The sequence below is a fragment of the Megascapheus bottae genome, chromosome 15 (assembly GCF_031878675.1).
Source record: "Megascapheus bottae isolate mThoBot1 chromosome 15, mThoBot2.hap1, whole genome shotgun sequence".
Classification (NCBI taxonomy): Eukaryota; Metazoa; Chordata; class Mammalia; order Rodentia; family Geomyidae; genus Megascapheus; species Megascapheus bottae.
This window is the reverse complement of record NC_143523.1, coordinates 42,671,842-42,697,254: the sequence shown is the minus strand read 5'-3', so window position 1 is coordinate 42,697,254 and position 25,413 is coordinate 42,671,842. Positions and strand designations below refer to the sequence as shown.

Sequence of the window (25,413 nt, the reverse complement as noted above, 5' to 3'; positions counted from 1 at the left end):
CTGCTAAATAAAAATAAATTAAAATAGGAACTAAGATTGATGACCAAGCCTGGCACGTGGGTCACACCTGCAATGCTGCTTCCCTAAAGCCATTATCTTTGTGGGGTTCTGGTTTGGTTTCTTTCAGATAGGGGCTATATAGAGCATTGGCCTTGTGCAGCCCAGGATACCTTCCTCTTTTCCTTGATTACCCACTATGTGCCAACTGCTAGCACTTGCCTTTTATTATTTTTTTTACCAGTCCTTGAATTCAGGCTTGAACACTGTCCTTGGACTTTTCTCAAGGCTAGAGCTCTACCAATTGAGCCACAGCAACTCTTCCAACTTTTTCTGTGTATATTGTACCAAGGAATTGAACCGGGTCTTCATGCATGCTATGCAAGCACTCTATCACTAGGCCAAACTCGTGGCCTTTATTCTTTTCATTTAGAAGCCACCAAACCTATTAAGCATTAATGTTTTTATTATGGAATCAAAGCAGTATTTTATACATTAACTCAGCTTATCGTAAAAACATTTTATGTACAACTGCAGAGAAACCTTTACACAAATTGTTAACAAAAAATGGGTTTAGTTTCAAAAGTACATTGAGTTGGTACATAAATTAGAAAATATTTTCTCTGTAGCAAAATGGTAATTATTTCCCCACTTAAACCAATAAGCCCATTTAAACCAAGAGAAGATGAATTATGTATTTATAAATATGGTTTGAACTCTGGAATCTAGAAAAAATGTTAACTTCATTTACTGAAAAAGCCATATTTGGTAAGGAGCCAGCCCAGGAAATAAGTCAAAGGGAATCTATCTCCAATTAATCAGCAAAAATGTGGACTGGAGGTATGATTCAAGTGGTAGAGCATCAGCTTTGAGTGAAAAAGCTGAGTCTTGCTTGAGGCCCTGAGTTCAAGCATTGGCACTGATATCACCAGGGGTGGGGTGGGGGAATACTTTTCTTAAAATTCCTATTAGTCACCCCCTCTTTATTTATGCTATTCCAAAATCCACATTTAAGCTGTTCCTTTACAAGGAGTAGACACTATAATCTTTTAAATTGATTGACACACTTAACTTTTATTCCCCAGATTGGATATTTTGGTTATTGTCATAACACAACCAGTATTTGGGGCAAAACCAGAATCTAATAAATTATAACCCACAAGGCATATGTGGACTACCATCACATACCTTTCCTAGTTCCCTGTAGCCTGATGGGAAGCCACAAACCACAGGAATGAAGTGACAACTTAAAAAATAAGCCAGGAGAGAGCAAGTCAGGAGAGAGCAAGGAAAGGGACAACACTGTCCAAAAAGAACTGTACTTATTACCTAACTTATGTAACTATAACTATAATCTTTCTGTACATCACCTTTATAATAACTAGAGGGAGAGGGAGAGAGGGAGGGGGGAGAGGGAGACAGAGAAGGAGGGAGGGAGGGGGAGAGGGGGAGAGGGAGAGAGGGAGAGAGGGAGAGAGGGAGAGAGGGAGAGAGGGAGAGAGGGAGAGAGGGAGAGAGAGAGAGAGAGAGAGAGAGAGAGAGAGAGAGAGAGAGAGAGAGAGAGAGAGAGAGAGAGAGAATATTCTAAAAACATAGTAGGAACCCGCCTGAGTGATCAGGATAAAGTGGCTGTCAGAATCCCTCACAAGGGGACCCAAGTAGGAGGCAGTTAGTGAAAACAGATACAGAATCAAGAGCCTATAAAGAGTTTAGTTGTTTAAACTAAAATTGTGGTTTAAACTTTCCTTCAGAGTTTATGCCAAGATCCCCAGTACAGAATTTCCAGAAACTAAGGTGAGAAGACAATGACACCCTTAAGCTTCTATGCCATTATGCCATGTCTATGTTTTCCAGAGAAATTATGTTCTAGTCATTTGCCTAGCATTAGAATCATTTCTTCAGTTCCTGCAATACAACAGTATAAAATAACCATAGAGCTGTCTTAAAAGATGTGCCTAAGCAGTGAACACCTCTTAATGGAGAAATACTTTAACAGAGTATATCCTATATGTTGTGGCTTAAGATCTAGGATACTGAGAAGCAAAAATCATAAGACAGTACTATTACCTAAAAATCCCAGACTGCATACTAGAAGTTAACCTCCTAAAACTCATGATCCAATAAAAGAACGCTTTGGCAGGTACTTTCATATTCATTCCTTTCTTTGTGCATTAGTGGTAATGATTTCCTACATGAGAATGTATTCAGCAATATATAACGAGGCCCCTTAGTCTCTTAATTCTTAACAATAGACAATGTTAACCTTTTGAAACTGTAGTACAATTATCTAAACAGCATTTATCCAGACTCCTAATTTTCAGAAAGCAAACTTTGGAGCCATCATATACATTTGACTTAACCTTAGAAAGACTGACTTTATATTCAAAGGTGCTTCTACTTACACTATTGTGATCAATTTGCCTGAATCACACCTTGTAAAGAGAAGCTAAACATATCAAAATGAGCACAGCTATGGGTAATCCATAGAGTATATTTCATCCCCCAAATTTAAAACAGAGGCAGGCATAAACTATAATACAACTCACCTAAGTCTGAAACCTCTTTTCAAAATATTGCTCACCATTAATTCTCAGAAGATACCATATAAAATAACCAGGAATAATTCCTTGGCAGGAGGCCCAGGAATATTTTCTTTAGAGAACATTATTGAAACACTTTTGGGAAAAGGGAATAAAACTTAGTGAGAGGACACATATTTAATATATGTAAAGTTTTGAGTTCAATTCCCAGCACTATGAAGAAAAAAAAAGATCAACTTACAAATACAGGAAGACACATGATGACTGACTCAGTCTTTTAACTACAGAAAACATATTAGAATATAAATGCAATACATTCATATTCCTTAAGATAAAAAGTTGAGAAAAGTGGTAGCAATAATGATGTAAATGGTAACAGATGAGATGATTTGGATGAATGAAACCTGTCTCTGCAAGGGATGGGGCCTGGACATGGGACCAAAGACAGCACACTTCTTTGGACTGTGTGAGAAATAGTGTTCATGTGGCCAAACACAGTCGTATGTCCTCTACTTCTCACTGACCAAACGCTTTATTGAAACTCCGCTTCTGCCCTCTATTACTTTGGTTGCCACCTCCTGACTGTCCCCTGAAACTTCTATTTCCGCCCCGCTGTCCCCTGAAGTTTCTGGTTCCATTCCGCTGTCCCCTGAAACCTCGGCTGCCATCTCGCTGTCCCCTGCCGCCTCGGCTACCATCCCGCTGTCCCCTGCCACCTCGGAATCCTTCTGGTGGTCCTTCTAGCTCTGGTTGCTCTGTGGCCACAGACAGCTGCCAACGCCGTGAATCATGCCATTTCTCCTGTTGAGAGAAGGTTTTGTTATTACATGCTCTGATTTTTATAAAATTTGGAAACATCACGAGAAAATTATTTTTCAAAAGAACTGGATCTGGAAGTGGAGCTGTAGCTCAATGTGATAGTGTTACTCTTGAGCTGAATTGCTCAAGGACAGTGCCAAGGCCCAGGGTTCAATCTTCACAACGAAGAAAACAAAACAAAACAAACAAAAAAAGAACTGTCTGGATATATGACTGTAAACTTTCTATAGATCCCCTTTATAATTTTTTAAAAGCCACACACACAACAACAACAACAACTAGGTTGATTAACAATGGGAGGTGGGACTTGGCTCAAGGGTAGGGTGGTAGCCTTGAGCTGAAGAGCTCAAGGACAGTGTCCAGGCCAAGATCAAGCCCCATGATCCACAAAAACGAACAAACAAAAAAACCCAATGATCCTCTTACGCTCAGAAGCTATTGATGTCTGGAAAGACACATTTCACCACGAGAGGGAGCCCTCATCACATGTGCTAGCCAACTGCTAGATTCTACAGCAGTCAGAATACAACAGAAGTATGAGGTGGGGTCCCAGTGATATGAGCGTGTACTCTCCTACTTAAGAGACTTAAAATTTGAGGATTGCAGTTTGAAGGCAGCCATGGAAGAAAGTCCATAAAACTAATCTCCAATTCATTACCAAATAGAGCTGTGGCTTAAGTGGTAAAACACTAGCCATGGGCAAAAAAAAAAAAAAAAAAAAAAAAAAAATCTTAAGTGTCAGTGCCCAGGCCCAGAATTTAAACCCCAAGATCAACACACACAGATATACATACACAGAACCAAATAACACATTTAGAAATACAGACTTGAATTAAGATGGATCAATTTTAAAATGTATATGAAAACATGCACAACTCAGAGTAACCTTGGGAGGGTGGGGAGAGATATCCAGAATGGTAGGAAGGACAAAATGCAGCCTCAACAAAAACATAGAATAAAGAAATAAAACTGTAAATTTAAAACTTGACTGTCTTTTAAGTAAGGGACTGAGTTTAGCAATTATGACTCATTGATTCTGTATTTTCATAATAAATGCTTTACAAATTAAGCATATTCACTGTAAGCTCAAGAACAAATACCTGTATTTCTGTGACAGCTGCAGTAGGTACATCAAAACAAACACCCTAGGAAGCAAAGAAAATGAAGTTAATCCAAGCAGAATATACTGAGTGACACTGCAAACCACAGGTATCTAAAAGAGTACTTAAGAAGGATCTAGAATTAGAGAGATTCTTAGCTATTAATACTGTGTAAGCCCTTTAGTAACTATTAGCCCATATAGAAAGATGGGTATAGAAGCTGGGCGAGGTGGCTCATATCTGTAATCCTACCTACTCAGGAGGCTGAGATCTGAGGATCAAGGTTCAAAGCCAGCCTGGGCACAAAAGGACCTGAGACTCTTATCTCCCATTAACCTAGAAAATGGGAAGTGGGGCTTGGCTCACAAGTAGGTGGTAGTCTTGAGCTGAAGAGCTTAGGGACAGCGCCTAGGCGGAGTTCAAGCCTCATGACACCACCCCCAAACACAAAAATGGGAGTACAGATATATTGGTATCTATCTAGCTATATAAAGGGGTTTACCACTATAGACAGTATCAAAATCCTTCAAGTTATGATAGGAATCTAGAATGGCCTCCTTCCTGGGTGGCACAAAAAGGCTATTAGCTGCACTATACAACTGAGTCTCACAGGTGTGAAGTGGAGCAGTACCTAAAAACACGGTCTGAGGTGGGCCCTGCTGTCTCATGTTTGTAACTGTCTACTCAGGAGGCTGGGGTTCAAAATCAGTGGAAGCAGAAAAGCCTGTGATACTCTACCACTAATTAACTATCAAGAGGCCAGGCTAGAGGTGTGGCCCAAGTGGTTAAATGCTTGTGTTGAATAAACTCTATTAGCAGCACAAAAACAAGCAAGCAAATAACAACAAAAACAAACAATAACAACAACAAAAAACCCCATGGTTTGCAAGGCTCTAAAACCTGTACCACCAACTTAGAGCAGAAAAGTAAAGATCTATTGCTAATATCTAGTGTTCTATAATTTGGCCTCCTGAGACAGTATAAGAAAAAATAGTTTTCAGGATCAATTTTTGCTAAAAAGTGGTTTCCCTGCCAGTCAAGGAAGTCAAGAACAAGTCAAAGCACTGCTGTACAAGTACCACTCCTCTTGCTGCAGTCTTTAACGGTATTTGGGGCTAAGAAATGCCTCAAGTGGTAGAGCACATGTCTAATAAGTGGAATACCCCAGATTTGAACCTTAGCTCCATCAAAACAAATAAAACTATTTCTGAAACTTGCATGGTCCAGTGCTCACTAGACTTTTAGTTAGTAAGCAAACATAGCAAAATATATCTGAATAAAAGTTACATCCTAAGAAAGCTGAAGTGCAAATACAGATGCTTGCTGAACCTGTCTGGTAAGCCTCTCACAAAGTTACAATGAAGCAAAGTCATTAAGAACACTGCAAAGGGAGAAACACTGAACAGCATAGGTCCAGCTTGTACTTCAGATAAAATAAATTACTGTCTGACCACTTGGCTTATCTCTACAGGCATGTCCACAGTAACTTTTGGGGATAAATCTAAATTGGTTCACTACAATGCACAGGGTTCTCCATGTATGACCCATGTACATCTAACCCTTTAAGGATCCCACAAAGTCAAATATTTTCACAGCACTATTATGTATTTATCTGTCTTTCCCCCTCTCCTTCTCCCTCCCACAGAGTTACAGTGAAGTCTAGAGTAAGTTGTAAGTCTAGAGTTAGTTGTAATGGTATAGCTGGATACATGTTATTTAGTTAATATATATGGATATGTCTGGCACTATTTGCAGAATGATTTGCAACAGAGACTGATTACTATCTGTCTTCAATACCAGTATTTAAATGGTAATTCATATCATGGAAAATATTGACAAACTGAATCCTGCATCCCAGACCACATTAAGCTATGTGTCACAGGGGAAGCCCTAGACTTACCAACTTTCCCTTGAGGAAGACCATTCCCTTTATTTTGGAATCGATGTTCTCACCCAGTTGTTCCTTAAGTTCTTTCCAAGCGTAACTAATGTTCGGCATTTCAATTGAGCATTTCAAGATTATGGTCACAAAACCCTTATGGTAGAAAGAAACACAGTCATTACAATTATTAACTACAGAAATCAATACGATTGGTGCATTATATCAGTGTCAATATCTGATCATATTTTTTTCCACTGTACAAAGAATTGATACATTATTCTTAAAACTACATGTGGATCTATAATCATCTTACTGAATTTAACCTTTTCAATTTATAAAAGAAAAAAAAGTATACCTCTTCTAAAGTTCTAGATATGCTATTAAATGTACTTCCATTTCATTTAGAATATGTATTTTGGGGCTCTTAGAATTCAAAACATCGGTACCACATACATAGAAAAAGCTGAAAGTGGTGCTGAGGCTCAAGTGGTAGAGCTCTAGCCTTGAGAAAGTCCAAGGACAGTGCTCAGACCCCGAGCTCAAGCCTAGGACTGGCAAAAAAAAAAAAAAAAAATAGTACTTGGGAGGGGGTGGGGAGAGAGAAACAGGGACAAAAACATGAGAAAGGGTATCAATGTGCGAGAAGTAATGCATCTACTACCTGATGAATTTAACTGTAACCCCTCTATACATTATCCTGACAATAAAATAAAAATAAGTAAGTAAATAAATAAATAAAATAGTACTTGGGGGACCTGGAGTTTGGCCCAATGGTAAGAGTGCTTGCCTAGTATGCACGAAGACTGGATTTGATTCCTCAGTATCATATACACAGAAAAAGCCAGAAGTGGTGCTGTGACTCAAGTAATAAGAGATCTAGCCTTGAGAAAGCTCAAGGACTGTGCTCAGTTCGAGTTCAGTCCCCAGGACTGGAGGAAAAAAAAAAAAAAAAAAGTACCTTTTCTTCACAAGAAAATGAAACAAAATTTTAAATAAACTCAAGCACTGCTCAAACCCCAAATAATATATTCAAAACTTACGGCCTGTGAATTGATCAAAGAGCGTTGATCCACTGATGTGGCACCCGAAATATGGGCTAGGGCTGCAGCCAGGGCTTCCACAGCTCCCTTCTCCTCTATAAGCTTCTCAGCTGACTGCTTGAAGTGGCTGACAGCGGTGGGAGGCACAGTATCTAAAAGCCTATGATTACAATGACAGTGTTTGTAATTAGGAAAAACATTTACAATTTAAAGATACTGCAAGTCAATTTAAAAATGATGAGGACTTTATGAAAGACCCTGTTATTTGTTAGGAGGTAATTATCTTTGCAACAGTACCCATCAGGGTGCTTCCAAGTTGGAAGTGATTCTCCAGTACTAGAATGAGCAAGGACAAGGCCACTAAGATGTCTCTAAACGATGCCGCTGGAAGCTGTCCCTTATGAACCACTTATCTCCTTTCCAGCCATCCAACCCCAAATTTCCTGAATTGGTACCCTACAACACTGACGAGTCTGAGTTTTTAGGATAAGAAGGTTATCAACTTTTAATGAAAAAAAAAAAAAAAAGACTTTTATAGGATGACAGTGACAGTGTTTGCATTAGGAAAAAGTTTAGAACTTCAATAAAAAGTGTGCCTAGCTTATACCCGGAAATGAAAAGGAATCAATAAAGATACAGCACAAAAACAGACCAAGCACTAAAACACACTTTAGTAATGATGGGTAAACATACCTGATGGCATCTTTGCTAGAAGCTTTTATTATTTCTGTTGCAGAAGGAACACCTATTCGTTTAAACTTAATTCCCTGTACAAAAATGAATAATTTAACATAAAAATGTCCATCCATTACTTCTAGACAAACACACACACACATGCCCCCAAAATACATGATAGTCATTTAAAAAAAAGTTGTCAAGGCCTGACACGGGACTGTAAAACCAAGGAGGATAGGGAAAGGTCGAGGGCAGCTTAAGCTACATAGCCTGAATACATGCCCATCTACAATATAAACAAATAGACCTAAAAATAAACTTTATCGGAGTTTAGCCTAGTGGTAGAGTGCTTGCCTAGCATGCAAGAGGACCAATTCCTTAGTACCACATATATATAAGTGCTCCCTTAGCATGCACAGAGCCCTGGATTTGACTCCTCTATACCACATACAAAGAAAAAAGCAAGTGGTGCTATGGCTCAAGTGGTAGAGTGCTAGCCTTGAGAAAGCCCAAGCACAGTGCAGTGCCCAGGTTATGAGTCCAAGCCCCAGAACTGGCACAAAAAAAGAAGAACCTTTATCATATTTAGAGAAAGTTGCAGAAACAATGAAAGGAATTTTTGTAGAGCACACAGCAAGTCTGCTATAGCTAGCATCTAAGTTACTAGGGTAGATTTGTTAGAACTAAGAATTCAGGACTTTGTTCCTGTCTTTCCTTGTGTTCCCTGAACTTTAGTTTGATTTTTAGTTTAGATTTTAGTTTGAAAGGTTGGATGTCTAAAGGATCAGGTTATAGGATTAAACAAAAGATCTCCAGAGGTGACTGTATCTTCCCAGCTCACGTCAGGGACACGTGCTAAATGACTGGGTGAACTATGACTTCCTGGCCTGGGCAGTGTTTGCAGGACTCTCCACTGTAAATTCTACTCTCCTTCAATAAGTCAAAAGGGAGAAGGTTAAGCTCTATCTCTGAAAAAGCAATCTACAAAATTTATTTCAATTCTATAAGGTATGCCTACCTCTCCTTGGCATTATCTTTTCTGTTTCGGATTTTTTTTTTTGAAGGAGGCTGAATTCGAGCTTATGCATGCTAGGCAAGCGTACTACCACCGAGCTATAACCTGAGAGTCTTTTTGACATCCCCCCCCATTCTTCTGAGAACTCCTGTGCTCCTTAATCTTCTCAAATGTTTCTGGTATGCTCATCTGTGTGAAAACTGCCTTTTAAGTACATGAAAAGGACGGTTTACAAATGCAAAGTTTTTAAAAAGGGGCCTGTTATCAAAGATCCATATACAAAAACAAAATGTACTTATTATGTTTCAACATACCATGCCAGAAACAAGTCATAGAAGTTTGATAAAAATGAATAACTCTGGGTGCCAGTGGCTTGAAAATGCAATCCCAGCTACATACAAGGCTGAGAACTGAGGATTGTGGTTTGAAGCCAGCCCAGGCAGAAAAGTCCCTAAGACTCTTCTATCTCCAATAAACAACACTGAAAAAGCCAAAGGTGGCAATGTGAATCAAGTGGTAGGTACAGTGTTATCCTTAAGCACAAAGAGGCTCAGGGACAGAGCCTAGGCTTAGTTCAAGCCCCAGGACTGGCAAAAGGCACAGACACCTACACACACACCCCAAGCCACATGTGCTAGATGAAAGTGAGGAAAGTAATTTTACCGCTTTTTGCTCTACTTGTACTAATTGGTATTCTTCTTTGTGCTGATAGAAGCAGATGCAAACCCCTGTCCTTCCAGCTCGACCTGTGCGCCCAGAACGATGAATGTAGGACTCCACATCCTATTAAAGAAAAATTGAGTGACAATAGAGACACATGCCTGACAACCTATGCAGAGGTCAGTGAACACTAGTGAGTGCAGTTACATGCCCTAGGCGGAGGGAAAAGGTCCCTTAACATCTCAATTTTCTTTCACATGTTGGTCCTGAGTATTAAACTCAAGAGCCTAGTAACCATCCCTGTGCTTTACTGCTCAAGGCCAGCACTCTTATCACTTAAGAGCCAGGGTTGTCTTGTTAAGTCTCAGGATTTTCCTGGTTGGGCTGGCTGTGAACTGTGATCCCCAGACCTCAAACTGCTGGGAACATAGGATTATATGTGTGAGACAACAACGAGCTGACACTTCCATTCAAAGCAAACAAAAAGGGGTATCAATGTGTGAGAAGTAATGCACCTGCTACCTGACTATTGTACCAGAACTCCTCTATACATTATCTGGACAATAACAAAATAATAAAATAAAATTTTTAAAAAGCAAATAAATGTCTATGTAAGGTGTAAAACACCTCTTCAACATCAGTCCCTTCCTATCCTGTAAGTAAATTGGCAAAGGGTATTGTCTAACAATGCATGTATTTCCAATTTTAAGCAGCCATAATACAAGCTAAAAAAAGTAACATATATTTAAATTAGCTCTCTGTATCCAAGTCATTTCATTTTCATATGCCATTTATATAAAATATGTTTAGCCTTACATTAAACATATTTTTTATCTTTTAAATATTCAGAACACATAAAAAATTAAAAACTTAAAACTATGCCTAGATTAAAAGGTTCTGTAATCTACAAGCCTCAGCAACTGCAATCACAAGGTTATTGAATACAGACAGTCCTTTTCTATTTTGTATTCTTCTAGCGTGTACATTTACATATTCCTATTATCTACCTCATCTTCAAGTCCTTCTCCCCAACTTCAAGATCCTCTCTGAATTATACACCCTATCCTCCATGAAGACTTCTGCCTGGCAGCAGAAGGTATCTTCTTCCATCTCTAGCCACCACTGTTCCTTTGTCAATTCTGACACCAGGACAATTGGTCAACTTTCAAAGTCACCCTTAGCACCCTGTTACACTGTAGATATAGCTACTAAACAACTTGTTTTAGAATCCCCAAGAAACAAAACTTCATCTTATAAGTATAGTACACATACCTTTGGTGGGGAACTCTGTACAACCAAATCAACCTCAGGGATGTCTAAACCACGCGCAGCGACATTAGTTGCCACCAAAACTCCAAAGTGACCATTTCTAAAACCTTTCAGGGTGATTTCCCTTTGCTTCTGTGGAATGTCTCCATGTAATGATTGGGCTTCCTGCCAAATCCAACAAGAGATAATTAAGGCTTATAAAGATATTTATATATTCATATTTTGATGATTGTGTTGGAAATATTACAAAGAGGCAAAGGCATGTCTTTAAAAACCTCCAAATTACCTCCAAGCTCTCAGTCAGTAAATCAATTTTTTTTTTTTTTTTTTTTGCCAGTCCTGGGCTTGAGCTTAGGTCCTGAGCACTGTCCTTGGGTTTTCTCAAGGCTACAACCCTTCTACTTGAGCCACAATACCACTTCCAGCTTCTTCTATACCAAGGAATTGAACCCCAGTCTCAGTGCATATAAGACAAGCACTCTACTACTAGGCCAAACTCCCAGCCGCATACATGAATTATATAAAACATTCATCAAGACTGAGAACTCAGACAGGAGTGACAAATCCTACTTTGTCATGAAGCTTTAGGTTTGAGTCATCTTTCTCCCATAGTGAGATGAGACTGAACCTAAAAGCTGGAAATCACAAGACAAATGAAGACAGCTAGACATTCAATTTGAAGATTTATTGATGGCCCAGCTTTGCAATCATGAAAGACCAACCTGCTTCATAGCAGTACTCTGGGCCAGTTCTTGGGCTTCTTTCTTGGTTTCACAGAAGATGATGGTGCGCCCCTGGTGACCACTGTACACTCGGATCACATCCCCAATGACTGCAGCCCTCTCAGTCCAATGACACTTGATAGCTAAATGCTTTGGGAGAAAAAAATTTTTTTGTAAAGCTTTGTGGAAATGTCCCAATTCCAACTGGCTAATTCATCTCTTGGTATCATAAACAACTCCTCAAGATTGAGCTGCTGTATGTCACTTCTGCCTAAAGAATCCAACAAAACAATAAACCATCCAAGTGAGGAGCAAGGTGACATGGTCTGATACTTGTCTCTCTTCTTTTTCTCCCAAGTATCCAGCTTTTTAATTTTCTCAACCACAAAATACAACAAAACGCCACTCCCAGCTTCGTAAAGGAAACTAAAAGTTTCTGTGGGTCTTGTCTTTTGATCACTTAAAATATAATCTGTCATCAGTTACTACACAGGTCTATTCCTTGTTGAAATGTATTCATCTAGGTATTAGAGCCTAAGATAAAAAGCGCCTCAAGATAAAGCATGTGCTGTTGTCCTCTAGTGGCTAAATCCTAATTCATTTTTCTACATAATTAAGACATTTAGATTACAGATGGTTCTTTTATTCAGGTTACTAGATGATGAAACACAGCCATCAAATACAACTCAAATAGAAATGTATCTTTTTTTTTTTGCTAGTCCTCAAGGCTAGAGTTCTACCACCTGGGCAACAGCACCACTTCCAGCTTTTCTATGTAGGTGGTATTGAGGAATTGAACTTGGGTCTTCATGTATGCTAGGCAAGCACTCTACTTCTAGAAACTCCCGGCCTAGAAATTCACCTTTAGTTTGCTCTTCATATAAATTTAGTACTCATTTGGACAAAGGACTTGTATTTGCCAGTCTTAATACTATCAGAAAGGAAACAAATGAGACAACTTAATACTAATTCCGCCAACTAAATAAATCACTTATTTACCTCCACAGTTACTGCTGTTTTCTGAGTCTTTTTACCAATCAGGTCCACCTGTTCATATGTAGATTTCATGTATTTCTTAGCAACATTAAATACCCAATGAGGGCAAGTTGCAGAAAAAAGCAATGTTTGGGGATTGTCTTCAGAATCTTTGGGGGGGAAAAAAAGTCAGCATGAATAATTCAAACAAATCTACAGAGCACTCTTCCTCACCTTAGTCCTTCCAGGGTCCACTAGCAACCACCTGAGGTCAACCAGGCATTAAGGACACAAAAATGTAACATCGAAGGTTCCCAACAACTGAAATAACCTATCCAAAAGATTCTTCAAATAGTGACCACATTTTTTTTCTTTTTTTTGCTGGTCCTGGGGTTTGAACTCAGGGCCTGAGTGTTGTCCTTGGGCTATCCTCAAGGCTAGAGCTCTACCACTTGAGCCACAGCACCACTTCCAACTTTTTTCTATGTATGTGGCACTGAGGAATCAAACCTGGGTCGTTGTGCATGCTAGGCAAGCACTCTATCACTCGGCCAAACTCTCAGCTCCAGTGACCATATTTTAAACTTAATTTGCTTTCCTGATCATTGGCTTCCACAAAGGAAATATATGTAGTATAGTAAGGTCTACCAGTTTATCAAATCTAGTAGTCACAAGTACAAATATCTGACACAAGTAACCTAATAAAAACCAGTGTATTAGTCAGGCCAGGTAGCTCATGACTGTAATTCTAGCTACTCAATAGGCTGAGAGCTGAGGATCAGGGTTCAAAGCCAGCCCAGGCATTGAAGTTCATGAGGCTCTTATCTCCAGTTAACATAAAACTGGAAGTAGCGCTGTGACTCACGTGGTAGAGTGGTAGCCTTGAGCTGAAGAGCTCAGGAATAATGTCCAGGCCCAGAGTTTAAGTAAGTCCCATGAGCAACAACAAAGACAATTTAGAAATTGCTGTGAGGAAATCTACTTGCATGACTAAATACTTACATGGAATAGTAAGAAAAATAGGTGGGTAATGGAAATCATGTAGAGTATAAGCTGACTAATATATATGGTTAATTTGTTGTAACTAGCACACATACAACACATAGAACACAGAAATCAAAGTACACCAACTGGTGAGACAGTTCATTTCTCTTTTGATTATTAAGTTCTCTTTCACTGTAGTTATGAGATAAATCATGACTTTTTAAAACCTCACTCCCAGGTTTTTAACTGAAAAAGCTAAGCCCTTCCATTTCCCAGTGATTCACTTAATCTCTTCCACTGGTCCATTAGCTCAAAATTTGGGGGTTACCTTTCTTGTAGGCCACACATAAGATCTCTTCTACTTGATCTGCAAAACCCATATCCAACATCTGGTCAACTTCATCCAGCACAACATGCTTAAGCTTGGTGAGATCAAGCTTGCCATTCTGTAGGTGGTCTTTGATTCGACCTGGGGTCCCAACCAGGATGTCAATTCCATTCCGCATCCGCTCAACTATAAGGAACAAATAAGTTTTGCTATTTGAAATAACACAGTTTGGGACAAGTGTATTTTCACTCTAAGTAGTATGCTAACTAATGAGGAGATCACCACTAAAGGTGCTCCTAGATACAGTGGGAAAAATTTATAAGAAAATGACTTAAAAGGAAATGCTTGATTATGGCATAGTCACATCAGCCAAGAATGACTCCCTCAATTAGTGAAAAATGTCAAAGTTTAAGACCGAGTAAGAATAAGAATCTCAAAGAAATAGGATCTTTTGTTTTTGTTTGTTTTCCTGAGGCAGAGTCTTTCCATATAACCACGCTGGCTTCGAACTTTTGATCTTTCTAGCTAAATAACGTGAGTGCCAGGATTACAGTATTCATCACCACATTTGGTTTAAAACATGAATTTTTCAGTCAGGCATTATGGCTCATGCTTATAATCCCAGCTATTCAGGAGGCTGAGATCTGAGGACTGAGGTTCAAAGCCAACACGGCACAAAAGTCTATGAAACTCTTATCTCCAATTAACCACCAGAAACCAGAAGTGGCACTGTGGCTTAAGTGGCACAGTGATAGCCCTGAGCTAAAGAGCTCAGGGACAGCAGCCAAGCCCAGAGTTCAAGTCCCATGACTGACTGACCCCCCACAACTTTTTTTTTCTATTTTGTACTGAACAATTATAGAGTAGAAGAGACAGAATGGATGAATAAATATTCTAACAAGATATAGAAATGCTCATGGAAATGAGGTATTCAATATTAATGGATGAGATGGTAATAACTTAGCTTTTTTTTTCAATTGAGCTGCAATTTGCAATCTAGAGATTTTACCAGACACCTCACATACATTAATTAAATCTTCTACATGGTAGTCCTAGTAATCCTAGTTATTATAGATAAGAATGTCATGTCAAAGTTTAAACTTAGAAAATTTAAACAATTTGAGCATAATCATACTATTCATGTCAACAGTCTAAATGAAAGACAGGCTTTTCTGATATGAAAGTCTAAGAGCCGGGGGGGGGGGGGGGGGGGGCCGGGACACGGAAATAGGGACCATGTCATGAGAAAGGGTATCAATGTATTTGAAGTAATGCATCTTCTATCTGGTGAATATAATGTAACCCTTCTATTAATTACAATAAAAAAAAGAAAGTCTAAGAGCCTTCAAAGCTGGAAAGTAATCATCATAAGCTTGGTATGCCTTAAATCTATCTTTTTACATCCTTTCTATATTACCAAAAAGAGAAGCCACCAAAAGCTTACTTACAGCAAGAACAGTATGCAATACACTGAAGAAACTGACAAACTAGATCCTATCTGTTCAACAGGCACAAAAAATTACCTTTGTAGTCTTTTAAATTCTGAGAATAACAAAAAACTACCAAGAACCATATATAGAATTTACACATCACACAGAACCATTATCCTATCTTTGAACAAGAACCATAAAAAAATTATGAACATAAACAACTAGATTTAAAAAATGTCAATTCAGAAGAAATCCAGTCACAGCATTTTCACCTCCCACTTTTCAATTTACTTACTTTGACCTCCATAAGGAGTTCCACCATAAAAGCAAGCCACAGATAGCTTTTTTGTGATGTCGCTGAAATCTCTGCTGACTTGACTTGCCAACTCTCTTGTAGGCGCAAGAACAAGTACCTGGAAAAAAAACACTAACCACTGAATTCAAAGTACTATGCAATATGTTTCTTGGTCAGTCTGGAATTCACCAGGAAGTTGATACGCTTTCCAAACATCCATTATATGCTCTGCAATGTGCTTCAAAGGATCATACACATAACACAGCTTCTGAAGAATACAAACCACCATACTCCACAAAGCTTACATGGTTTATAGGTCTACAGGTCTTTGCCTATAGGTCCTGCACAGGCTTTCAGAAGAACATTCTTTGCAAATGTGAGCAAGACACTACATTAATTATGTTAGCTAATATTTCTGCTTCTATTCTGTTCTGGACTCTATTAAGTACTCTTAATATGTATTATTCTGAGTATGTACTCTTACCATCAGCTTGGATGTAAATATAGAGTGAAAAAACCTTGAATAAAGCAAAAAAACAAACAATAAAAAAACTAAATCAAAAATTTAAAACTAAGACTAGCTGATAGAGATTTATTGCCTAGATTTAAGCCCAGGTAGTTGTACTCCAAAATAGGCAGATAAGTTCTACTAAACATAAAAATACTTTTGCTATATAAGCACACAAGTCAGATACTTGTTCAAACCTATGAGTCTACATACAGTATCTTGAAGGGATTAATAATAATGCAAGTAGTCACAACCATGGAACAGACTGCAATGTAAACATATAGTTTATGGCAGACAGCCATAAAAGAACTATCCTGGTTTACCCTCAGATGAATATATACAATAAAAGTGGGATAAAAGCAGCTATGCCTGACCTGAGAAGTCAGTCCAGGTAGGAAAGTTGATGAGACTTACCTCCTATTAGTAACCGAAACAGGCAGACGCAGAGCTGTGGCTGAAGTGGTAGAACACTAGCATTGAGCAAAGAAACCACATAGGGCCAGCACCTAGGCCCCATGTTCAAGACCTAGGACTGTCACTCCTTGTCATGGTCATCACTGCCATCCCCTCCCCACCCGCCCCAAAAGATCCACAGTAAACATGATGGAGGTAGATAAGTAAATGAAATGTGTGTTTTAGTTACCTGAGGAGCTCGGCCTCTCTTCCTGTCTTGCAGTCCACTCTGTAGTTTCTCAACCAAAGGGATGGCAAAGGAGAATGTCTTCCCAGTTCCTGTTCGTGCCTGTGCGATTAAGTCTTTCCCACTATAGACATGCTGAAATGTCTTTGCTTGTATAGGAAATAGGAATGTCACCCCACGAGCTGTGAATAAATCAACCATGTTATTTAAATCACAACTTCCTCTTTTGTGGTCTTGGGTTTGATTCCCACTTAAGCACACAACTGGCCACTGAGCTTTAACTCGGCCCCCAAACTGCAAAATAAAACCAACAAAAAATAAACCACCAGCCAGTAAGAAGCATTTTCATGTTTCCCGGTCTGCAGAATTAAAGAAATCCCTTATTCCAATTACATCTACAAAGTCAAAGTCAGTTTCAAATGTATTCCAATAAAGAACCTATTTAAATGAAAACAGCAAACTTTAAAGCAGCAGACATAGTAAATGCTGCTGCTGCTACTACTAGAATAATATATTACTATTAGTATTGCCAAACCTGGGGCTCAAACTCACGAGCCTGGGCATCGTGCCTGAGCTCTTCAACTCAAGGCTGCCACTCTACCCTTGAGCCACAGTGCCATTTCGTTTTCTAGGGGTTAATTGGAGATAGAGCCTCATGGACTTTAGTACCCGGAGTTGGCTTTGAACCGAGATGCTCAGATCTTAGACTCGTGAGTAGCTAGGATTACAGGTGTAAGCCGCTGAGCCCAGCTCCTTGGACACTTTTACTCAAGGCTAGTGCTTTACCATGTATGCCATAAAAATCACTTCTAGCTTTTTCTGTGTATGTACTACCAGTAAATTGAACCCAGGGCTTTATGCATGCTAGGGAAGCACTCAGTCACTAGGCCACACTCCTAGCCCCAGCAAATTAATGACAGAAAGCCATAAATTCTCACCAACAGGATAGTCTGAGCTAGAAAACTTGGCACTGCAATATAGGCTTTGTTGCACCTAAGAAAACCATTAGTGGAGCATCTAGCACCATCTAGTCCATAGACAAGTTTGCTGTCATTAACTTAAGGAAATCTCAAGTGAAAAAGGATTAAAAAAGCGGAACACTGGGCTGGGAGTTTGGCCTAGTGGTAGAGTGCTTGCCTATCATGCAGGAAGGCCTGGGTTCCATTCCTCCATACCACATACATAGAAAAAAGCCAGAGTGGTGCTGAGGCTCAAGTGGTAGAGCTCTAGCCTTGAGAAAGTCCAAGGACAGTGCTCAGGCCCAGAGCACAAGCCCAGGACTGGCAAAAAAGAAAAAAAAAAGGAAGAAAGAAAGAAAGAAAGAAAGTGGAACACTAATATAGCATCAAGTAATTACTTCATGTGACCAGCACTGGCAGTGGGTCTTGGTTCACCTCCACAAAATTGCCAGGGTGCTTCCAAATATTTTCTACCATTATAGATGATAGCTCCAAGAATATTACCTTTGAGATGCTTAATAGTCTCTTCAGATATGGGAAAATTAGAGAAAGCTCCTTCTTTTTGTTCCACAGGTACTTCCTAACAAAGGAAGGAAATCAGTAACAGTCAGATAAGTTAAACAATGAAAACCTACTGTAAAGCAATACTTAGGGCTGGGAATGTGGTTTAGTGATAGTGTTTGCGTAGCATGCATGAAGCCCTGGGTTCCTCAGTACCACATACACAGAAAGAAGTTATAAATGGTGCTGTAGCTCAGTGGCACAGTGCTAGCCCTGAGCAAAAGAATCTCAGGTATAGTGCCCAGGCTCTGAGGCCAAGCCCCAGGCAGGACTGGCCAAAAAAAAGAAAAAAAAAAAAAAAGTCAATCAAAGGAAGCTAGATGTGGTGGCACATGCTTCTAATTCCATGCAAGATGATGGATCAATATCAGTTTATAATACACAATGAGTTCCAAAAAATGGGAAAAAAATTAAATCAACCAAAGAGAGAGGGATATAATTCAGTGATAGAACTCAAATATATGACTTCAGTAGTAATTTCTGACTTGCAAATAATACAGGGTAAGACTTTCCCTAAGCTTAAAAAGATCTGTTATTTGCCAGGTGTTATTTGCCTGTTATCCTAGCTACTCAGGAGGTTGAGGATCTGAGAATCAAGGTTCAAAGCCAGCCTGGAAACTAAAGAATGGGAGACTCTTATCTTCCTTCAGTTAACCACTAGAAAATGGGAAGTGGGGTTGTCTCCAGGGGCAGGGCAGTAGGCTTGAGCTGAAGAGCTCAGGGACAGTGCCCAGGGTCAGAGTTCAAGCTCCAGGCCGACAAAAAAAAAAAATAAAAAATAAACCTGTTGGGGCCGGGAGTTTGGCCTAGTGGTTAAAGTGCTTGCCTAGCATGCATGAAGACCCAGGTTCGATTCCTCGGTACCACATACATAGAAAAAAGCCGGAAGTGGTGCTGAGGCTCAAGTGGTAGAGCTCTAGCCTTGAGAAAGTCCAAGGACAGTGCTCAGGCCCTGAGCTCAAGCCCAGGACTGGCAAAAAATAAATAAATAAATAAATAAAAAATAAATAAACCTGTTATTTACAAAAGAAGCATTTTAGATCATGTTTCACCATGAAGTTGAAGGTTACCACTCAGGAACTGCTGCCTAATCTATCAAATTTGTGTCTACTATTAAGGTAATATGGGTAGGTCAATAGTGTAGAGTGCTCTACCACTAGGTGAACAAAGCCCTAGGTTTGATTCCTCCGTACTACATACACGGAAAAAGCTGGAATTGGTGCTGTGGCTCAAGTGGCAGAACACTAGCCTCAAGCAAAAAGTGCCCAAGGACAGGGGCTGGGAGTTTGGCCTAGTGGCAGAGTGCCTGCCTAGCAAGTACGAAGATTTGATTCCTCGGCACCATACGCGTAGAAAAAGCCAGTAGTTTTGTGGCTCAAGTGGTAGAGCTCTAGCCTTGAGAAAACCCAAGGACAGTGCTCAGGCCCTGAGTTCAAGCCCCAGGACTGAGGGGGGGAAAAAGATGGTATAAGTACTAAAAAGGACAAAGGTTTAATTCTTAACACTAAAGTGGGGTAGTGTAGTATTACTATTGTTATTTTTGCCCAGTCCTGGGGCTTGAAGTTCAGGGCTTGAACACTGTCCTTGGGCCTTTCTCAAGACTGACACCACTTTAGGCTTTTTTCTGTGTTTGTAGTACCAAGGTCTTCGTGCATGCTAGGCAAGCATCTACCAACCCAAGTAATTCTTTTTCTGCAACAATGAAAAGCACAAATATGCTATCCATTACAGTGAAACTTTACCTGCTCTGTCTCACTGCTTTCTTCACTGGCAGCATCACTGGAGTGAGAGTCAGGTTCAGAGTGGGAGAATCCATTCTTCAGTTTGGGACTTTTCTCTCCAATTTCTCCATTCACTTCTTTTTCTTTCTTCATTTTCTTGGGCTTAGGAGCTTCAGAATCCTCCTCATTTTTTTGTACTTTGTTAGTTTTAGGGGAGACAACTTTCTTGTCAACAAGCTCCTTTTTCTTCTTAGTACTTTGGGTTTTAGAACAAATACTATCATCTTGAGATGGCTCCTCTTGCTTTTTTGCCTTTTTGGACTTAGGAGAACTCATATCAACTTCAGAAGATGCCACTTTCTTTTTTTTAGTCTTAGGGGTTACAATTTCTTCCTGAATTTCTGTTGACTCTTCACTTTTCTTAGGTTTTGGCTTTTCTTTTCTAGGTTTCTAAAACAAAACAATAAAGAACAGTGAATAAAGCATCTATTTTATCTGTATGATCCATCAAATCTGTATGGTTTCAAGATTACCTGCATTTATGAGGTATTTTCAGGCATTCCAACATTTGCATTTTCACCTTATGAAAAGGCAAAAGTCAAACAGAATGCTTTTCAGTACTATTTCTTAGCAATATGGATATAAGTAATTTCAAACATCTTTATTAGAATGGCCCATCCACAGTGCTCTTAGCAACTCCTTAATACTGGTCAACCATTGTAAAACTGAATTTTCCTAAGACATTTCAAGTGGCTCCTGAGATATTCCAACAGGTTCTTAATTACATAGTTTAGAAAGTGAACATGTACTGCCCAAATTTAACTCAGAGAAATAAAGACATACATGTCAACAGATACATGACAGATGTTAAGCATGTTTATGTTTTCCTCCCTGCTAAAATTCCTACAAAAAGCAGACAAAACAGGGAAATATATATGTGTACCTGCCTATCTCAAAGGAGCAAAATGCATTAATATGTGAGCTGGGAACAGGGGGCCAACACCTGTAATCCTAGGTAATAGAGGCTGAGGATCAAGGTTCAAAGCTAGCCAGGGCAGCAAAGTCTGTGACTCTTATTTCCAATTAACCACCAAATAGAGTAGAGCTCAAGTAGTAAAGCATAAAAGTTCAGGGACAGCACCCAGGACCAGCCAAAAAATGAAGCATATATTTAAAAAAAATAATAAAATAAACACACAAGTTACAAATGCATGTAAAAGGTAAAATCTCAAAAACCAAACCTGAATTTGATTATGGCTTTTACCTGAAATTTCCAATCCTCTCCAACTTTTCACAATAGTAAATCTACCAGCACATTTAGGTGCTGTGGGAATCTCAGTACCTATAGGAGACTCCCAAGCCTATTACAAAACCATGAGGACTACAGAGCTTCCTCCCTGGCTTCTGCCCTCAAGCCATAGACTAGACTAAGTGTATACCTCAGGAGCATAACACCTGCAGCCTAGCATGCTGGAGAGCTCTGGATTCAATCTCAGCAACTTGGAAAAAAATCTAAAAATGTAAAAGTAATGGAAAGAAAAGCTAGTATGCTGCAGAAAACTTCACTCCTTTCATTCCTGTTCCATGGAGTGAGTTTTCCATAAGTCAAGGAGTATGGCCCCTCTTCTGAGCATCCTACAACTGACACATACTGACATATCCTATTCTGATAGGTGAGGAGTCAGTAAACGAGAAACAGCATCTGCCCACACTATCTTTAGCTAACAGGTCTGTGTTCTCTAGAACAGAATATTTCTGTATTTATGGGCTTCCATCAGAAAACCCACAAACAGGAAGAAAATAAAATTGCAAGTATATAGGAAATATCCACCAACTTTATCTCAGGCTCAAATCAAGTCATAACAGACAAAAATCATAAGTTTGCTTTGAGGATTAGCAGTGGAGGAGCTCTTGCCTAGCAGGGGAAAGGCCCTTAGTTTGATCCCTAGCAATAAAAATAAGTAAATTTTAAAAATACCTATATGGACAACTACCAAGCAAGGTAATTTAGCACCGTCCTCACACATTCCCATTCTGTAAGGGTTACCGATGAAAGCGGTGATACTGACCAAGATGCCTTATACTCTTAATAATCTTATTTATGAAATTAAAAATCTCCTTGTCCAACAACCTTTTTTCTGGCTTAAAAAGAAATAGATGGTGTCTCCCACAGTTTTCTACGCGGGCTGGAATGGAACCGAGATCCTCTGAATTTTGCCTAAGTAGCTAGGATTACAGGCATGAGCAACGGGTGCCCGGCTCACTACCTTACTAAGGGATGACTGTTTAACCAGAAAACGAAATCTACTGGCCTAGATAGAGAAAACAAATGTCAATGCCGACCCAGCCACGAGCGGCAAAAGAGTTTAGGGTCTCATGGGTCTAAAGCTTTGCCTTCAATTCTGCTCCAGTCGTGCACGCTCACCCCCGAGGCCTAACCGCTAACACAGCACTCCTGAGGTGCCGGCTCCCCTATCTCAGGACCACGTGGGCATCGGCACCACAGTCTCCGATCCGCCTTCCGGCTAGAACTAAATGTAAAGCCGGCACCACAGGTCGGAGACTTGTGAGGTCCAAGCGCCCGCCGGCTCGGGGCGGCAGCACGAACGGACACCGACCGCCGAGCCGCCCAGCCAGGCTCCGGTGGTGGCGAGCCTCCGCGTGTGCCGTACTCCAGGGCCCTGCTTCCCTTGGCCTCCCGGCCTCAGATCCTGCCCTGCCTCGGGTGCCCCGGCATTACCTTCTCATTTTGCTTTCGCTGTGACTCCATCTTTTCTACAGCTGAGTCTGATTCCAAACCGGCGTCACTGCGGAGTTTTCCCGGCATAATTGAGTTCCAGCCGCCAAGAGCCGACCGGTCTCCTTAACCGCGTGCAGAGGAAAAGATAGTGCTTCCCCTTCGGCCCGCCTTGCTGTTGTCACTTCCTGTGGCCAGCACTTCCGGCGGAAGTCGGAGCTCCAAGCGGTAGCTGGGAAAGAGCGGCCTTCGCTGGGTTGTAGGGGGTTGGCAGCTTGCAGCGCTTGCCGTAGGAAGAGCTCACCAAAGGGTGGAATAGAGGGAAGCAGACATTAGCCCTGCCTAACCACTGAAGACGTCTAGCTGCTTCCGTGCTGCCGCAGTGCTTTTGTTAGATGGCGAGGTCCGTCGTGCAAACCCGAGACAAGTGTGTGGACACTGGTTCGTGGTGACGGCCACGCGCCCGATCAGGGTAAGAACCAGAGCTCAGAAGGGTTGAAACATTCATTCATGCATACGCCCAAACATCCCGAGTGTTCTTCCAGTCAGTTGTGAGAAATAGCGCCAGAATGAACGTCTTCGTGAAGCTTTTTTTTTTTGTGTGGGTCATGGGGCTTTAACTCAGCCTGGGCGCTGCCCCTGACCTCTTCAGCTCAAGGCTACCACCCTATCCCTGGGCTTGGGCGTTTTCTCTGAGCTCTTCAGATCAATGCTACCACTCTACCCTTGAGCAAGGCCCACTTCCCCTTTTCTACAGTTTATTTGGAGATAAGAGTCTCAGGTCCTTTTGTGCCTGGGCTGACTTTGAACCTTGATCTCAGCTTCCTGTATAGCTAGGATTACAGGTGTAAACCACTGCGACTGGCTATTCATGAAGCTTTATAGACTAGAGTGACAAGTATCAGGTGTCGTTCAAGCTCTGGAGGCACCTAGGATCCAGTGACAGGGGAATCATCTCTGCATGGGGTTTGACCACTGGCCTGGGTGCAGTCCCTGAGCTTTTGTGCTCAGGGTTAGAGTGAGTTCTAACGAGCCACAGGTCCATGTCTAGCTCTTGAGTGGTTAATTGAAGAGTGTCATACTTTCCTGCCTAGGCCAACTATGAACCCTGATCTCATCCTCCTAAGTAGGATGACAGCAGTGAGCCAGTGGCTCCCCTGTACTTTTTTCCCTAGCTTTTACATCAACTTATTCTTAGAGCAAACCTGTGAGTTAACAAACCCCCAAATTGCCAGTTGTTGTGGGAATCATATTTCTTCTTCCATGTACCAAAATCTCGTAGGCAGCAATGAGTTCTGGATTGCAAAACTGTTTACTGTTTGCACCTATCTGTAAGGCCTTATAAAAATCAAACGAAAAATGTTGGGCCAGGTCACTCACGCCTGTAATCCTAGCTACTCAAGAGGCTGAGATCTGAGGTTCAAGATTCAAAGCCAGCCCAGCCCAGGCAGTAAAGTCCCTGAGATTCTTATCTCCAATTAACCACTAGAAAACCAGAAATGGGGCTATAGCTCAAGGGGTAGGGGCGGCAGCCTTGAGCAGAAGAGCTCAGGGACAGCGCCCAGGACTCACGCCCCCCCCCAAAAAAAGACACAAATGCTCTGCACCATCTTATTCTTTTTTCTTTTTGCCAGACCTGGGGCTTGAACTCAGGGACTGGCACTGTCCTTGGGCTTTCTCAAGGCTAGAGCTCTACCACTTGTGCCACAACACCACTTCTGGCTTTTCTCTATGTATGTGGTACCAAGGAATTAAACCCGACCTTCATATATACTAGGCAAGCACTCTACCACTAGGCCCAACTCCTGGCCCCACCATTTTATTCTTGTTGAATAAAGTATCTCCAAGTTCCTTTCTCAGTCCTTTCTACTATGCTTTTGCTGGAAAATCTGATCTTCTGTATTAATTACAATTCGGCTTTTTATTATTACTTGTGGACACATACAAGCTTCAGACCTATAAACCCAACTGCCACGCTGCTGACCTCTGAAAAACTTCTTGGACCACAATATTAAATTACTATTTTGAATTAACCTTACTTTTCTTGTTTTATTATCCCTCCATTATGAAAAAAAAATCTTGGTTTTATTCTTCTGCCTCTCTCCTCTTCCAATCTATCTGAGTCCTAACATTCATCCTAAAAATGTATTTTTTTTTCTTTTTTTTGGTCAGTTGTAGAGGACTGAACTCAGGGCCTGGGCCCTGTCACTGAGTTTTTGGTGCTCAAAACTGCAGATCTTAGCCTCTTGAGTAGCTAGAATTACAGGTGTGAGCCACCAATACCTGGCTGAAACCTACCTCTTTTTTAATGCCTACTGACTCTATTTAGCCTAACAGTTAAAAATTACCTGTGTTGGAATCATAACTCACACCGTACTCTCCAGATGTGATTTCTGCACAAGTAACAACTTCTGAAATATAAGCATCAACTCCTTCCATCAAAACCATGAACTAACTCTCTCTCTCTCTCTCTCTCTCTCTTTCTCCATCCCTTCTTCCCTCCCTCTATCTAGTCATGGTGCTTGAACTCTGGGCCTGGGTGCTGTCCCTGAGCAT

General features: G+C 40.6%; 1 protein-coding gene across 1 annotated transcript; it reads right to left on the bottom strand.

Annotated features, from left to right (window-relative positions):
- Window positions 1-1,834: 1,834 nt before the first annotated feature.
- On the bottom strand, window positions 1,835-23,021 carry Ddx21 (DExD-box helicase 21). The gene is made up of 15 exons (XM_090346457.1): window positions 22,861-23,021; window positions 20,142-20,570; window positions 18,343-18,418; window positions 16,883-17,061; window positions 15,732-15,849; window positions 14,007-14,192; window positions 12,719-12,864; window positions 11,720-11,869; window positions 11,001-11,162; window positions 9,732-9,851; window positions 8,072-8,145; window positions 7,379-7,538; window positions 6,357-6,491; window positions 4,457-4,501; window positions 1,835-3,338 (listed from the first exon to the last, which is right to left on the bottom strand). Exons 1-15 carry the CDS (start codon window positions 22,945-22,947, stop codon window positions 3,054-3,056), a joined length of 2,352 nt encoding a protein of 783 aa, XP_090202583.1. The 5' UTR covers window positions 22,948-23,021; the 3' UTR covers window positions 1,835-3,053.
- Between the last annotated feature and the right edge of the window lie 2,392 nt (window positions 23,022-25,413).

What these genes read in the sequence shown, in the direction of transcription:
- Ddx21 (XM_090346457.1), bottom strand. Translation starts at nt 22,947, where the DNA reads ATGCCGGGAAAACTCCGCAGTGACGCCGGTTTGGAATCAGACTCAGCT. An exon ending in ATGTGTGGCCTACAAGAAAG is followed by an intron (nt 12,865 to 14,006) that starts GTAACCCCCAAA and finishes TCCCCCCCAAAG; the next exon opens with ATTCTGAAGACAATCCCCAA. An exon ending in CAGCTGTCACAGAAATACAG is followed by an intron (nt 3,339 to 4,456) that starts GTATTTGTTCTT and finishes TTCTCTCAACAG; the next exon opens with GAGAAATGGCATGATTCACG.